At 46.7% G+C, this 15,000-nt stretch overlaps 1 protein-coding gene and 1 long non-coding RNA gene across 3 annotated transcripts in view; both read right to left on the bottom strand.

The window, feature by feature from the left end:
* LOC134069016 (transcription factor COE3-like) overlaps positions 1 to 15,000 on the bottom strand; it is a 114,139-nt gene that overhangs the window by 84,156 nt on the left and 14,983 nt on the right. For both annotated transcript variants that reach the window (XM_062524866.1, XM_062524867.1), the window contains exons 3-6: positions 9,490 to 9,553; positions 8,301 to 8,356; positions 5,373 to 5,446; positions 423 to 491 (exon numbers count right to left, since the gene is read on the bottom strand). In XM_062524866.1, the coding sequence (XP_062380850.1) occupies positions 423 to 491; positions 5,373 to 5,446; positions 8,301 to 8,356; positions 9,490 to 9,553 (263 nt within the window). The remainder of the gene's footprint in view (positions 1 to 422; positions 492 to 5,372; positions 5,447 to 8,300; positions 8,357 to 9,489; positions 9,554 to 15,000) is intronic.
* LOC134069017 (uncharacterized) lies at positions 10,530 to 11,001 on the bottom strand. Its single transcript, XR_009936749.1, has 2 exons — positions 10,912 to 11,001; positions 10,530 to 10,803 (listed from the first exon to the last, which is right to left on the bottom strand). It is a non-coding gene; the product is annotated as an uncharacterized LOC134069017 (long non-coding RNA).

Genomic DNA, 15,000 nt, shown 5'->3' with positions numbered 1-15,000 from the left:
CTAAAAAATATTGTTTTCAGAATTCAGAGCATTTCCTTTTTTGAGCCTACACAGTACAGTGCAGTTCATAAACATTACACGAGAATATGCGGAGAGACAGTCCACTGCGTCATACAAAAGAGAAGAAAATATTCTTTTTTTTTTTCGTGTGATCATATCAAGTCCACTACTTCAGACAAAGAGTAGTATTTTTTATTTCTTGTGACTAATCACGTTAAAGTGCATTCTGCTTGTCTCCTCTGACATTTCCCCATTGAGGAGGTGTCTAGCACCAGGACAGTCTCGGGAATCCCAGGCCGCAGACAGACAGACGGACAAATCGAGCCGCTATAGATTGTGTCAGTGGTACCTGTGTCATCCAGGTGATCAGCTCTCAGGCCGTCTCCTGCAAGAGAAACGAGGAGAGACGTGTTCGCTCTTACCTGTCGATGATGACGGGGTCAGACGGTGTCTCGTTTCGGTTCCCGCAACTCTTCTTGTCACAACACCGACTGAAATACAAGTGACAGACACACACACACACACACACACACACACACACAGACAGCACAGTCAATACAGTGCTCATGAAGAGCACCTTCACACAAGCATATCAGGATCAGGTAGACTCCACACAGACATCTAAACATCTGAGCTAAACTGGGGGACTATTTGTTTATGTTAGCCCTATTTGTCACAGTCATCCGTGACGAGACAGTTCCTTGTTGTGGAGAGGAAGGTGTCTGCCAGAGAGACAGATTGATAGATTGGGATTGCTGAGGTGGTGGGGAGTGGTGGTGCTGGTGCTGGTGCTGGTGTGTGTATACTGGATGTGATACGCTGCAGCTCCCTCACTGAGCAGTGGCACCAGATTGTTTTTGCTTTTTAAAAAGATGAGAAATGGCAGTGTGTGGTGTGTGTGTGTGTGTGTGTGTGTGTGTGTGTGTGTGTGCACGAGAGGGAGAGGTGTGGCGAGTCGTGAGCAAGCTGGCGGCTGCCTGACACTCTGCCCTCACACCCCGGCTCGTCCCGCTCTCCAGCTGGGCCGGGGTCCAGCCAAGGTCACTCGCTGAGCCGCTGACAGTTTGGACAGTGCCCAGAGATGTCCTGGTGCCGCCCCAGTGTCCCCGCTGCCCTACCCCCCGATTCCGTCACCCCTGCCCTTGCCCGTGCCCTCGGCCCCAGCTGGCACCACATGTGGTGGTATGTGGTTACCCCCAGAATGTGCCCTCTCTCTCTCTTCTCTCTCTCTCTCTCCCTCTCTCACTATCTCTCTCTCTCTCTCTCTCTCTCTCTCTCTCTCTCTCTCTCTCTCTTTACTACCCAAAACTCCCGTCTTATTGGCATGGTGGTCACTTACAATGCCCTGTTTGCCTTCAAGCACAAACAAATGAGCTTATTTGTACAAATGGGTCAGTGTTAAGTGACTTTTATTGCATCTCAAACAATGACGGGTTATGAAGAGAGTTGTCTATATTAACATTCAACCTGCCAACTAGTGAAAGCAATCTGAATGTGTGCGGTTCAGGTTTTCAAATGAGACTGAAACAATATTGTTTAATTGATGATTAAATGCCTCATTTTGGGAGGGGATTGCTTTCTTAAAAGGTAATTTAGATGTTTTTCGCTCCTGTGATTCAATTATAATCCTGGGGCTTGGACCGCAAAGAGACCAATAATCCGGCTATATTCATCCCGGCTTGGCCCCTCACTGATGAGTATTGCATTTGCCATTTGACAAACAATCCACATGTAGGGGTATCGAATGCGAAATGAACCTGCTTTATGAATCATTTATCACATTGTTTGATCTCTAAGTACCGTGGAAAAAAACACTGTTTTTTTCCCCCTCTGCTATTTGTGCCTGAGTGTTTGTGTATGTGTGTGTTTATGTGTTTGTGTGTGAGAGAGAGTGTGTGTGTGCGTGTGAGAGAGTGTGTGTGCGTGTGCAAGCGAGATTGACTGTTGCCATAGCCCACGACACAATAATTTATTCCCCCAGCTACCCGGAACCATTAGCAAAGTTCCAGGAGACCAATTAGCGTTGGAAACCCAACGGTGCGGCTGTGGTGACAACCTCCTCAAACTGTGAGAGGAGTGTTATAAACAAACTGGACCCCAGGAGCACCAGCGCCGCCCTCCAGGGACTCCGGGGCCCCTCTCACACAAAAACAAACCTTGGCGGAGCCGGCGTAATATCACCTTAATGGTGCACCCCCCAGGGTCCACCTAGGCTATCGCCCTGGCCGGCTAATGATCCAGGGGGCAGACAGCCGCCAACCAAACAATAGCTGGGTACCTAATCTGAAACCTCGGGTCATAGCAATACTGCTGCACCAACAATGGCACGGAACCAGATCATTCAGATTCATTTAATGCTGCTAAGAGCTAACGCTAGTTGGGTTAGTAGAGCTAAAAAAGAAAATGATCCTAGTCCACCCATCCACATTAACAACAGCCAGAGAAAAGAGATAAGAGAACGATGCAGTGAAAGAGTGATTGTAGGTTTGCTCCTACAACAACAACAAAAAAACACAATCACCCTCGGCCAGCCACTGAGATCATTATCATGGCGGACGGTGCAGTGGGCCAGGCACCAAAGAGTGGGCTGGCGTCAGAGCCAGAGATGCAGGATTTAACGCACGGCACTGAAATATCAGAGCCACACTTAAAATAAAAAAAACAACTAAACAGACAGGCTTCAAAGCCTCCCCCGGGGAGCCTGAAGACAAGGCATCTGAGAGAGAGAGAGAGAGAGAGGGAGAGAGAGAGACAGACAGACAAAGAGAGAGAGAGAGAGAGAGAGAGAGCGAGTGAGAGAAAGAGAGAGGAGAGCAGTCCGCCTGTTGAATCACCAGGTCTCCGATAAGACGCCGGGAGAGTGGATGTCAATGGAGGGCTTGTTTTCAAAGGGCAAGTGGTATAATTACCCGGCCCAAAGGCGAGCGCCCAAGCCAGCCGTAATGAGATGCAGCCTGGCTCGGAGCGAGCGAGCGAGCACTGGTGGCACAGACGGCCAGCCGCACCCCCCTCCCCCTCTCCACCACCCCCCCCAGCACAGCCCAGTCCAGTCCAGCACCGCACCAGAGCAGCAGAACCTTGGCCTGCTCCCGGCTGGCAGCCACGACGGTGGGCCGTGCCGAGTCCAGACCCACCAGGCCAATGTGCCATTCTTTCACAGGTGGGCCAGCAAATGGTAGCAATTGGCAATATTTCCCTGTTTGTTTGTTTGTTTGTTTGTGTGTTTGTTTTTTTCAGTGAGGGGAGGGGAGAGGTTGTTGTCTTTATTTTGGAGCCAATGTCAAGTCTGAGTGGTTTGTCTGTAGGCTAGTGTACACGGCACTGTACCCACCTAATGAAAATACTTTCGAAACGTGATCTTTGATTACGTCTACTTCTTAACGAACTACGTTGAAAGAAAAGCGGAGGAAGGCCAGATTGCGATTTGTACGGCTTAATCATCCAAAGACTTAATAGAAGCGAAAACATCAATGAAGGACAACAAGGGACAACGAGGGGCTTCGGAAATGACAGCGCCCGGATCTGAGTGCCAGGACGAGAAGTTTCAGGCAGGCGGGCGGCTGCCACTGGGAAGCCTGAAACTACGCCGAACAGCTGCCGAGGACAGCGCTTCAGCCTGCTGCCTGATGTCTTTGGGCACCATAAGGGACCTGATAAAGACTCTGCTATCACCTGGGAGGGAGAGCGAGAGAGCGAAAAGGGAGAGAGAGAGAGAGGGAGATGGTGTCTCTCATCTCTCTCTCATTAGCGAATGGAAACACACCATTCATCAGGGGAGCATTGCTAATAATCGCACTCAATCACGTAATGACCGAGTCGGAGCGAGGCGTCATTATGAAAATGGATCCTGTCTGAAGACGATCATCCTGGAGGAAGAAAGACCGATTCTCGAGAGCAAGAGCACGGCGCGATGCACGAGCACTCTTCACATGATCTGCCAGCGGAAAATAAACTGGCCTCTGTATTGTGCATCATGGCATTGTTTATTTTTTCCCCCTCTCTCAGAGGAAACTGAATGCTATTTTATAGTTTATGATGATAACTTCAGGCCGCCATGCTTATTATTATCATCATCATCATTATTATGAACACCGACCAATACGGGCGCGTTGAATCGGGTTTAGGTTTTTAGGTCCATTTGTAACTGTAGAGCGCATTGTGAGATCATAATGGTCTATGTCAAGAGGTTGATGTGAGGCATAATGTTTGGAGTGCTTATTATGTTTCCACCCACAGCTGCCGTGTCCAGGGGGATGATGGGTAGAAGACGACCTGCTGACCCCCAGTGCCTCGATCAATCCTCAAAAGCTGTTCCTTGAGCAAGCCAGAGCCAGAGAAGGAGACAACGGCAGGCAGAACAAAAAAAACCCCTTTCCTCTCTTCACTAAAGAGTGAATTTCAAAAACATCTAAAATGGATTCGATGAATTTTTTTTTTCAAAAAAAAAAAAGAAAATGCATATATTTCATATGCAGTGAAGAAAAAAAAAAGCCTTTTACTATTTAATTTTTCAAAAAGTTGCACCACAGGAATATTTAAGGGGCTGTAGCCCTCTGTGGCCCCAGTCCACCACTCCCCCCGCCCCCCCTCTCCAGAAATCTCCTGCCCAGCAGGAACCTCTGCGGTGGGGCAGCCGGGCATCCATACCTCCCCTGGCACCCAGCATGGCACATGGCACCCGCGCTTCCTCTAATGCATTATTAACGCTGCCTGCCCCCCTACCCCCCCTCCCAACTCTCCCTACCCCCACTCCCCTCTCCTACCCTCCTAGTACCCCCATCACCTCACCATCACTGCCCCCCCCCTCCAGGCCCTGGAGCCCCAGGCCCCAGATCCCACTGGCCAGGCCCCAGGAGCAGACCCCCTCCTCCTAGGCCTCCAGCCAGCCCACTCCCAGCCAGTCCATAATTACACAGCATTAAGAGCAATGGGTGTTCTTTAATGAGTGCTACCCAGTAGGGGGATGCAGGACACCCCCCTTCTCACCCTACCCCACCTCCATTCCCAAAGATAGCCAGCCATGGCGCAGGGGCCAAGGCTGAATGCTGGCTGGTGAGTATACCACGTAGCCCTCGCAGTGCAATGTTAGCAATTCAATTGGATTCCATGAAACATAATACCCCAGTAATATGTGTCTGTGAATACCCGAATGATTACGCTAGTTGTAGGCTGATTTGTTGATTGTGCTGTTCTGTGTTTGTGCTCAGAGCTTAACTGAGCAAGAACAAGAAGCTAACAAACGCCAGTGAGGTCATGGGTTTGGCTCCCCTCAGGCTCCCACCCTAATGAGAAACGCTACCACACCACGTAGCGGAGTAGCGGCTAATTAATCGAGCTGCTGCTGGAGACCGGTGAGGAAGACGGAGACCAACCTGCACATGATCTCGTGGGTGAGGAGAACGCGGCACATCTCTGGGTTCTTGTCCTGGCCCTCGTACATGATTGGCTGCAGAAGAGAACCAAGAGGAGAAAAGGAAACAGGCTTAGTGTTACAATACAATACAAAAGAGCCCGAAGTATCATTGTGCCCCAAAACCTTTTCTGTTGGAGGAGGGGGGGGAGGGGGGTGCCCCCCCACCCCCCCACAACAATATGAAATGTATTTCTCTCGCGGATTGAGTGATTCAGTGTCGGCGGCGCAGACAGGGAGCTGAAGGAGGACCTAGTCTCGGCGGAGACACACATGGAGAGACAGACCCTCTTTTTCCCTTCCCATGATCCTCCTTGCCTGCAGCCAGATGGCCAGGCCGGCCCCAAAAGAGTGGCCACCTCGGAGGCATCAGTCATCAGGCTGTCAGGCCTGAGCCGGATGACGGATGATCTCTGCATATTAAGGCAGGCAAAGAATCCGCACACTCTCCCCCTGTGTGCACGCACGCACACACACACACACACACACACACACACACACACACACACACACAGACAGACACACACACACACACACACACACACACACACACACACACACACACACACACACACACACACACACACACACACACACACACACACACACTCACGCCTGCACACACAGAGACATAGACACACATGTGCATGCACACATACACACATACACACATACACACGCGAATACACACAGAGATATACACACACACACACACAAACTCATACAACCCGACATACATACACACACACACACACACACATACGCACACACAAATACATTCACATCTCAGTATTCACCATGATGGGTGGCACCCCCTCCCCCAACCCCCCCCCCCTATACAGTTCCACACCCCCTTTGACTTATCCACCCCACCCCACCCCACCCCCTACCTCACCCCTCCATCTCCTCCTGCCATATTTCCCTTTATGGTCAGTTGACCAGACCAGAGTAGTCGGCCGCCCCAAGGGAACAATACTTTTAGGTTAACGATTCCCTTTGCATTATTGATCTCCCCTGCCTATGAAGGCCTCTTCCTCTATATTAACATCCACCAATTTCACCAAGAGGTAGGGTGTGTGTGTGTAAGGGGGGGGGGGGGGGTCGAGCGACATCGGTTGGGCAAAGGGCTTGAGTGGTAAGCGGGGAGGGGGGACCTGGTCGATATTTATATATCATCATTCCTGATTCACATTGCTGGCGCCAAAGTGGTCCTCGCACAGGTCATGTGGCATCTGCGTAGCGTGGACCCTGTGTGTTCTATAGCCGCACGTCAACACAATCATTTGGCTGAAATATGGAGCGAGTAAAGCGCGGGACCGGAGTAATGCGCGCCCAGGGATAAAAAAAAAAGAGAGAGACCCTACGGTGGAGCGGAGAGAGGGGTGAATTCCTGCCTTCCATATTTCAAACGACAAAACTAAAATCGACCAGATGTTTCATCGTCCTCGACTCATAAAGGAGCGGAGAGGAGCGAATGCTAAGCCTGAGCACGCCGCCTCTGTCTCTTCTGGAATGAGGGATGAACTGCTGCACTTATCCCCCTCAATTAAAACAAGAGCAGTGAAAACACACACACATACACACACACGTAAGCCACTCGATCGATACCTAGCACCCTCTGCTCGCCGGATTATGAGCGTTCGGTGGTGCGCCTGTGTGGAAAGACCCCTCGTCTCGTCTCTGGGTTAAGATGCAGGGGGGTGAGGGGAGAGAGGGGGGGAGGGAGGGGGAAGGATTTGGGAGGTGCGCACACCGGCAGGCGCGGCTGCAGTAGAGCCCCTCTTGTTGTTGTCAGGATTATTGTCTCCGGCGCGCACCGTCACTGCAGCTACATTAAAGGGTATTGATTGGTCTCCGGGGCTGGCGCTTTTGTCGAGGACCTGGTTGCCGTATCGATCGGCGACAGGGGCGGCTGACACGGGAGAGAGCGCCGGAGGAGGCCTGCCGCCGAGCCGCGTCTCGCCGGGCGGGCGACACGACCGGGCAGAAACAGCCGAGCGCGGCGCGGCGCAGCACGCTACGCTACGCTAGCTGGGAAGCTTAAGGAGGAGGAATGGAGCCTGGCTAATGAGGCGGAAGGGGAAACCCTCAGAGTAAGAGTCCCCCAGACAGAACAGCAGGCCCGATACGCCTGCTCCAGCCCACACCTTCACATCCACTACGGCCTCAACGATGCATGCTAACGGAGCGCGCTAGCGTCCAGAGAAACACACACTGACTAACTACGTGATGACTAGGGCCAGATATACACACAGTACAGTCATATTACTCACACTACATAACAAACAAAAATCCATAATTATGTATGATTATATAGTCAACGTTCCTTCGTGTAGTTTTACACATTAGATTTACTTCCCCAATCAAAGTCACATGCGTAGCTGACTGGGTGTGCTCTAATAAAAGGCTGGAATGAGGTATTCAGTGCTGAGGTCACAGCACTGCAGAACCTATGATCTAAGAGAGACACTGCCATGCATGATAGCCTCAGTTCACAGCAGTGTACTGTATGCACACAGCCTCCCTATTTCTCTCCCTACCTTTGTTTTTCAACTTTCTGCCTACACATTTCTGGTTGTCCATCATTCATTTCCCCATTGGATGAGCCTTCCAGTGATGGAGGCCTCTGAAGTGTATGTATTTCTCTGGGCCTCCTCCAGGAAAAGAAAAGCTCACCGTGTTACTGGGAATGGCGCCTTAAAATACTACAGCACATAAATATTACATGGTTGTTATTTAAGAAAAGGCAGCTGAGCTGTCAGGAGTTCTCTTCAGCAACAAAACAAACACACACAGCCGCACAAGCAATGTGTGGTCTCATGTCTGTTTCTGACCACTTATCCAGAACGACATTGACAAGGATGAAATCAGTGTTCAAAGTCACGCTCACCTGCTTTGTCATGGAGTCTATCAACCTCACGTACAGGTCTTGCTCTGTCCTGATGCCTGCGATAAAAAAAGGAGAAATACATTTTTCAAAAATATGACAAACATGAGAGGGAAAAGACCACTGTGAATGTTGGAAAGCTGGAAGTGACTGAAACTCCCTGCCAAGGTTCAAAGCAAACAAAAAACGGCTCTGCGGCTTGATAATCTTGCTTCGTTATCGGAGCAGATTTTGCACTAATTACTTCCAGCTTGAATAGGTTGCGCTGAGTGATTTGCATGTATGATTCGTGGTGATAAAGACCACCACCACCCCATGTCAGATGCCTCTGTAAACACTTATCTTGAATTAAGACCTTGTTTAGTCAAATGAATCAAATGCCTCTCGGAACGACAATACAAACAAATCAAAAATACCACCACCCACATACCCACCCACCCCGCACATACAGACATGCACACATTCTTTCCTTTCCAAAAATGCAAATTCAGTTTTTGGAGAGTGTGACTAAGGAAAAAAATAATCATTCTAATGGAAACATCTCGGGGAGAAAAAAAATGGATTTGGTTATTATTTGCGTCCCCACAGTGCGTTTAGGCTCTCTGTTTGACTTGTCATGGAGACGGAGAGGCTCATCCGCCGCTACACACGCTACCATCGCTACCGCCGCTACCGCCGCCGCGATCCCCCCTCAGCAAAAACAAACAAGTGGCGGCTCTGGAGTTGTGTATTATTTATGGCATTCCCGCCTTAAACTGCCTGAGTAGGCCCCCTCCGCTCTCTATCTCTCTCTCTCTCTCTCTCTCTCTCTCTCTCTCTCTCTCTCCCGCTGCCTGTGCTGTGCTGTGCTGCCTCTCTGCTTTAGGATAACAAGGAATTCACATCTACAGACAAATTAAATATCCATCATCAGAGCCCATTAGCCCCGTGCAGCAGCGCCACGCCACCGAGCCGCCCCGAGATGCAGCAAGCCATGCAGACTAGTGTGTGTGTGTGTGTGTGTGTGTGTGTGTGGGTGTGTGTGTCTGTGTGTTGGGTGGATGTGTGTGTGTGTGTGTGTGTGAGAGTGTGGCGGGGGACACACCTGCTAGAGTCTTGTTTTGGTGCATACAAAAGGATGTGTGTGTGTGTGTGTGTGTGTGTGTGTGTGTGTGTGTGTGTCGGTGTGTGTGTCTGTGGATGCCTTTCTTACCGTTACTGTAGAGTAGCTGTAATCTGTAGTGGATGCCATTGTTAGTCTTCTCCCCATTGTACTCCTGCAGAGACAGAGGAAGGAGTGGGGGAAAGGGAAAAGATGGAGAGAAAGAAAGAAAGAAAGAAAGAAATATGAATAAGAAAAGTGAGAAACTGGAAACTGGACTATCAGTCAACGGAATCCTCTGAACCAAGTGACCTCATCCGAAGACCTATCAAAGCCTCTTCCCATTGTATGTCATCGGAGTGAAGATTCATTTTTCTTCTCTATATCCGTGGATATTTGGCTAAGTGTATTTAGGGGGGAAAGTCCCTCATCCCTCTTGAATCTGTAATAACTGGCTTGCGCAGATCCGGCCACAATCCCAGTCCTAATCCCAGCAGATGTTGCGCCTCAGGCCCTAATCCTGAGCGCACGACTGCTGAGAGCGCCCAAGCATAATAGTGTATCCGTATGGAAATCTCTCATCATAAGACAGATATTGAAAGCGTCTCAGTCGCCGTCTAAGACACCCTTGAGCTACATGTACTACATCTTAATGGGAGTTTCAGGAAGTCGTTTTGGCTTTTCAGCACTGTTAGACATTTTCAAGGGTTTTTACAGTAGCTTACTGGCAGCACGGTTGCCAGTAAGCTACTGTAATCCATATATACAGTAGCACTACTGTATTTCAGTATACAGTATATTACTGTAGGTTGACAGCTACTGTAATCCAAATATACAGTATCACTAGTCACTACTGTATTTCTGTATACAGTTCATTACTGTAGGTCTTCAGCTACAGGTCTAGGCCTGCAGTACTGTGCAGTTCTCAGTTCTTATCTATATTTATATATATATATATAACACAGATATAGCCATTCACACACCAATTTTGAACATTTTCCTATTTTTATTAAATAATTTCATAAGAAACTGTGACACAAATATCATTTAAACAGATCAAACATATACATTTTCATTTAAACATATTCAAGTGACATTTAAACACAAGAGCAAAGGTACTACAGGAAAAACATGTACATCAGTATACTTAGTTTCTTATCTTTTTATGTTTTATTTGGTATTTGTTATTTTTTCAATTTTCAAAAGATTTTGGCCCAAATACATTTTCTTTTTGCATCTCAAAACAATCATTTTTTTGCATTTCAATAGTTAAAAAAAGTCAAGATTTTGGCACACACACACACACACACACACACACACACACACACACACACACACACACACACACACACACACACAAACAAGATCAAACTTACAAGCAGCAACAATACAGACAAGTCAGGCAGCGTGGAGAATCCATGGAAACTAAGACAAGAGAACACAAACAAGGTTCTGTTCCTTAGAATCTCAAAGGTGCAATATTCACATTTTAATTACATGTTATTGTGTCCATGCATGTTTCTGATTTCTTACCTAGTCGCTGTTCATCCCCTCAAACTCGGTAAGCTTTCAGATGAATGACACCACTCGGCTGCTGATGGTTTCTGCCTTTCGTTTCACTGTCTGTCCAGTCTTGCGAAGAATAAGAAGAATCTAAGCAAAGCAGTCACAGAACATAGAACATTAAATGTGAAAATAGGTGTTAGAAGAAATTTAATGGAAAAGTTTTATCAACCTCAAAAGTTGACTTTCGTACAATCATTGATAATGACAATCATACTGTACTTAATTTTTAACAAGACATGTTTCCTTACCTCTGTATCAACTCCAGAGTTGCACATGCTGGCTCCTTATATTCTAAGTTGAAGACATAGTAGCTGGCGAAGTATGCCGACAGTGCATCAACAAAGTTGAGGTTCTCCTCCAACTGAATGGCTAACTTCCCCTCAATTGCAACCATCCATTTGAAAGATTCCAGTAAAGTATTCCCTGAAAGATGGAATAATAAGCAGTATTTAGAACATTATCTAATCTGCAGAATGCAGTCTAAGTAGGCCTTTTAAGGGGAGGCTCTAGGCATTTTTTTAGGAGCCAGTCAAAAGCTGGTAAGTTTCAACATTTTGCTGAATAAAATGATACCTACATATATGTACAAAATACTCAGAAGATGAAAAAAAACGTAACAAATTGAACACATCAAACAACTGATCCTTGAATACTTTATTGTATATTACCTTGTTTTCAATCCTATTAGTTTCCTAGTTGTGTACTATTTATGCCTATCCTACTTAACTCAAGCTTTCATCAAAATCCCTGTTTTTTTTACAAAAAAAAAAATAGAGAGAGAGAGCATTTTATGAAATATGTGCTGTTTAAGTGACCCAGACTGCCAACTAGTGACAATTCTGATCGTCATCTATTCATCATGTCAAACACCAGATTGGCCGGCCTGTTACATTAGTAGCTGTAAAAACTCAGAAAACATAGATATCTTAACACTCACTTACCTATCATGATCAATCGGGGGTCACTGGAAGATCCAGATCATTCTCGACTGAATTTTGCTGTCGCACATGCCTTAAAAATATAAGTACAGTGCTACAATGAATATAACAACATTGTAACTACTATGTAAAACGTATCATTCTGATTGTGTTTTCTACTTACATCTGCTAGCATCAAGATGAACTCCTTTTCCTTAAAGTAGTTCATCATTAGAAGCATAACTCCAATCGCCAACTGATTACTTCTTGTGGTCTCCATCTCCCGTAGTAGGCTACGAATCTTGCTGCTGTCCTGATGGTTTTGAAAGTAGTAAAGGATGAGCGGAGCGCACACAGATATTTTCGGACACGAAATCACATCTTTGAACATTACACCGGACATTGCCACTGCGTGACGTCAAGATTAGTGGTGAAGGCGACGCCGATGGCGATGTCCTGAAATTACCTGGACACTCCTGTATGCCACACTGAAATCTGAAATTCGCCAAACTTGTATGCATTTTGATAAGCATCTAGACGTTTTTCAAACTCGCGGTTTGGTGGGGACAAAGCTTACAGCAAAACATCGTGCAGGCTAACAAGGCTAGCGATGCAGCCTGTGCAGCTAACACCAGATAGCTAGGCTAATATAGCTGCTAGATAGCAGTAACACTGGAACTAAATGCGGTCAAACCAGACTGTAAAATAAACAGACAACGTCGACTTACTTCCAATTAAATATGAATGGGCGTGTCACTGAAGAGGAATTAACAACACGGGGATATTTTTTTGTCCAGAATCCATATAGCTAAACTAGGGAGACGTCTGACTAGGCGATAGTTTACTGTACAAGCAGACAAAACACAACATATAGTATTAAAACAAATCTATGTTTAGGTGTTCAACACGACAAGATTTGGTCCATTAGATGTGGTTTACCTTTCCAACTTCAGGAGATAATAGTTGATTGTCGTCTTCTTCCTCTGCATCGACCTCCACCGACTGGTGGTAGATGTAGACGTCGACTCACTAGACTGGAGGCGGTTAAAAAAAAAAAACCTACAGTACGCTACCGCACTTTTCAAAAACCTGGTAACCTACCGCATATTTCAAAAATGCACGGCTCCGATCACCAGAATGTTGTTCTAAATACAGTAATTTACTGTTTATGTCGTTCACAGTATATTACTGTGTGCTTTGCAGTAATATACTGTAGAAATTGCTGAAATGTCTAACAGTGAGGGTCAAGATCACAAACGTTGGGTGTTGATGCTCTTAAATCTACTGTGGAGAAATATGCTGCCTGTTGACCGGGAGGAAACCACAGTGTTTGTTTTTTGTATGCACAGCACACATTATCCAATCGGGCTTTTGGGTGAATTAATACTTTGTCCGACCGGTCTCTTGGAAGGACATTTTCAGTGCGCACTTTCTACACGCCCAGAGGATAATCCTGACAAGCACTTCAGTGAAGGATATTTAGAGAGCTGTTTTTGCCTGTGCCGTCTAAAGCACATTTGGGAAAACCCCCAAAAGTCCACCGGCAGGTCCTTGGTGAGATGGTGGTGAGCGAGTCCAAATTTGTCATTCTCGCAGCCTCTCTCCTCACGCCAGGAGCCAGCTGCTCCGCATCCCTGGCCGCTACATCACACACTACAGGGATTAGTCTGACTGGGACGAGTGGTGTGAAGGACCAGAGCAGGAAATGTCAGAAGAAATCAACACACAAACACACACACACACACACACACACACACACACACACACAAACAGACATGACTGGATTTATAGATATGTATGTCTGAGGACATTACTGAGGACATTATATTGTTCTTTTTTTCTTTTTTTCTTTAAAAAAAAAAAAAAAAAAAGACCTCAGGTGAATGGGGGCCGCCGGAAAACATAAGCGCCCCTTTAGCGGGCACGAGGACAGGGCACATCTACATCCACCCGCTTCGGCCAAATGCCCCTCTCCTCTCCCCTCTCTCCGCAGCCTGGCGCCAAGCGTGGCACGCGGAGCTGGCAGAGGCCCAGACGGTGGTGGCAGCGGCGGCGGCGGCGGTGGTGGCGATGGCAGGGGGGTGTTGTGGGATGGTGGGGGCGGTGGGGGTGGTGGTGGTTGTGGAGGTCGAGGCAGAGGTGAGCGGACGGGGAGGACGGTGCCAGGGCCGTGCCAGCTGGCCCGAGTCCCGCCTGACCGTGGGCGGAGTTGTTCCCTGTAACCTTTTACTGAGAACAACCTCCCCCCCCAACGGCATGCCGCGCAGGTACACACACACATGTTCATTCACACACACGCACACACACACACACACGCACACACACACATAAGTACACATGTGGGCAAATGCATATGTGCACTTATACACTCCTATACAGCCCTGCTATGGTAGGTGTATTCACACAATCTGAAAATACATACAGTACTAAATCCTAGCACACACACATTTAAAAAAAAAAAAAAAAAAAAAAAAAAAACATTTGTGTTTGAAACATTTTACAAGTCAAAAATGTGTAAACACATATGCATATGCTGTGTGTATTCAATTCCCTAACATAATACAAAAAGATATAAAAACCATAAAACCATTATAATACTGTCAAGCCATGTCACTTACTATGTAGATAAAACCTAAAATTAGACAAGTGTGATTATCCTGGATTATTACACATCTAATCCTGTGTAACCCAAATTTAGATGTGATTTAGATGCTTACAGCTTATGTTTATGAATATAGTCTGATTCTACTGATAACACAGATGTCAAGAGATTAAATACAATCTGGTTCTTGTTTGATTGTTTGCTCATGTCATGGGTTAGCGCTCATTCATTTGTTTGTTTAGCTATTAAGTTAATTATTTTGTCTGCTGTTAATTTGTTTGTTTGTAATATTGGTGTAAATGAAATTTACTAAAAGATAACAGTGTCATTTTTATTCATTGATGTCTGGTTTACTCTCTTCACTGCCCCCTATGTGCAGTTTACAGAATTGCATGCTCAACCTCAGCTGAAACAGCACTCTGCTAAGATTCTATTACTGGACCTCTGTTTGATCAAGAAATAGAATCTAAAATATATATGATTATATATCGGCATTAAAGGCATTTAATTAAATTAAATAGCATTATTTAAAACAAG

This window comes from Sardina pilchardus, chromosome 21 (genome assembly GCF_963854185.1).
Source record: "Sardina pilchardus chromosome 21, fSarPil1.1, whole genome shotgun sequence".
Taxonomy (NCBI): Eukaryota; Metazoa; Chordata; class Actinopteri; order Clupeiformes; family Clupeidae; genus Sardina; species Sardina pilchardus.
Note: the sequence above shows the minus strand (reverse complement) of the source record. Positions and strands in the feature narration are given on the sequence as shown.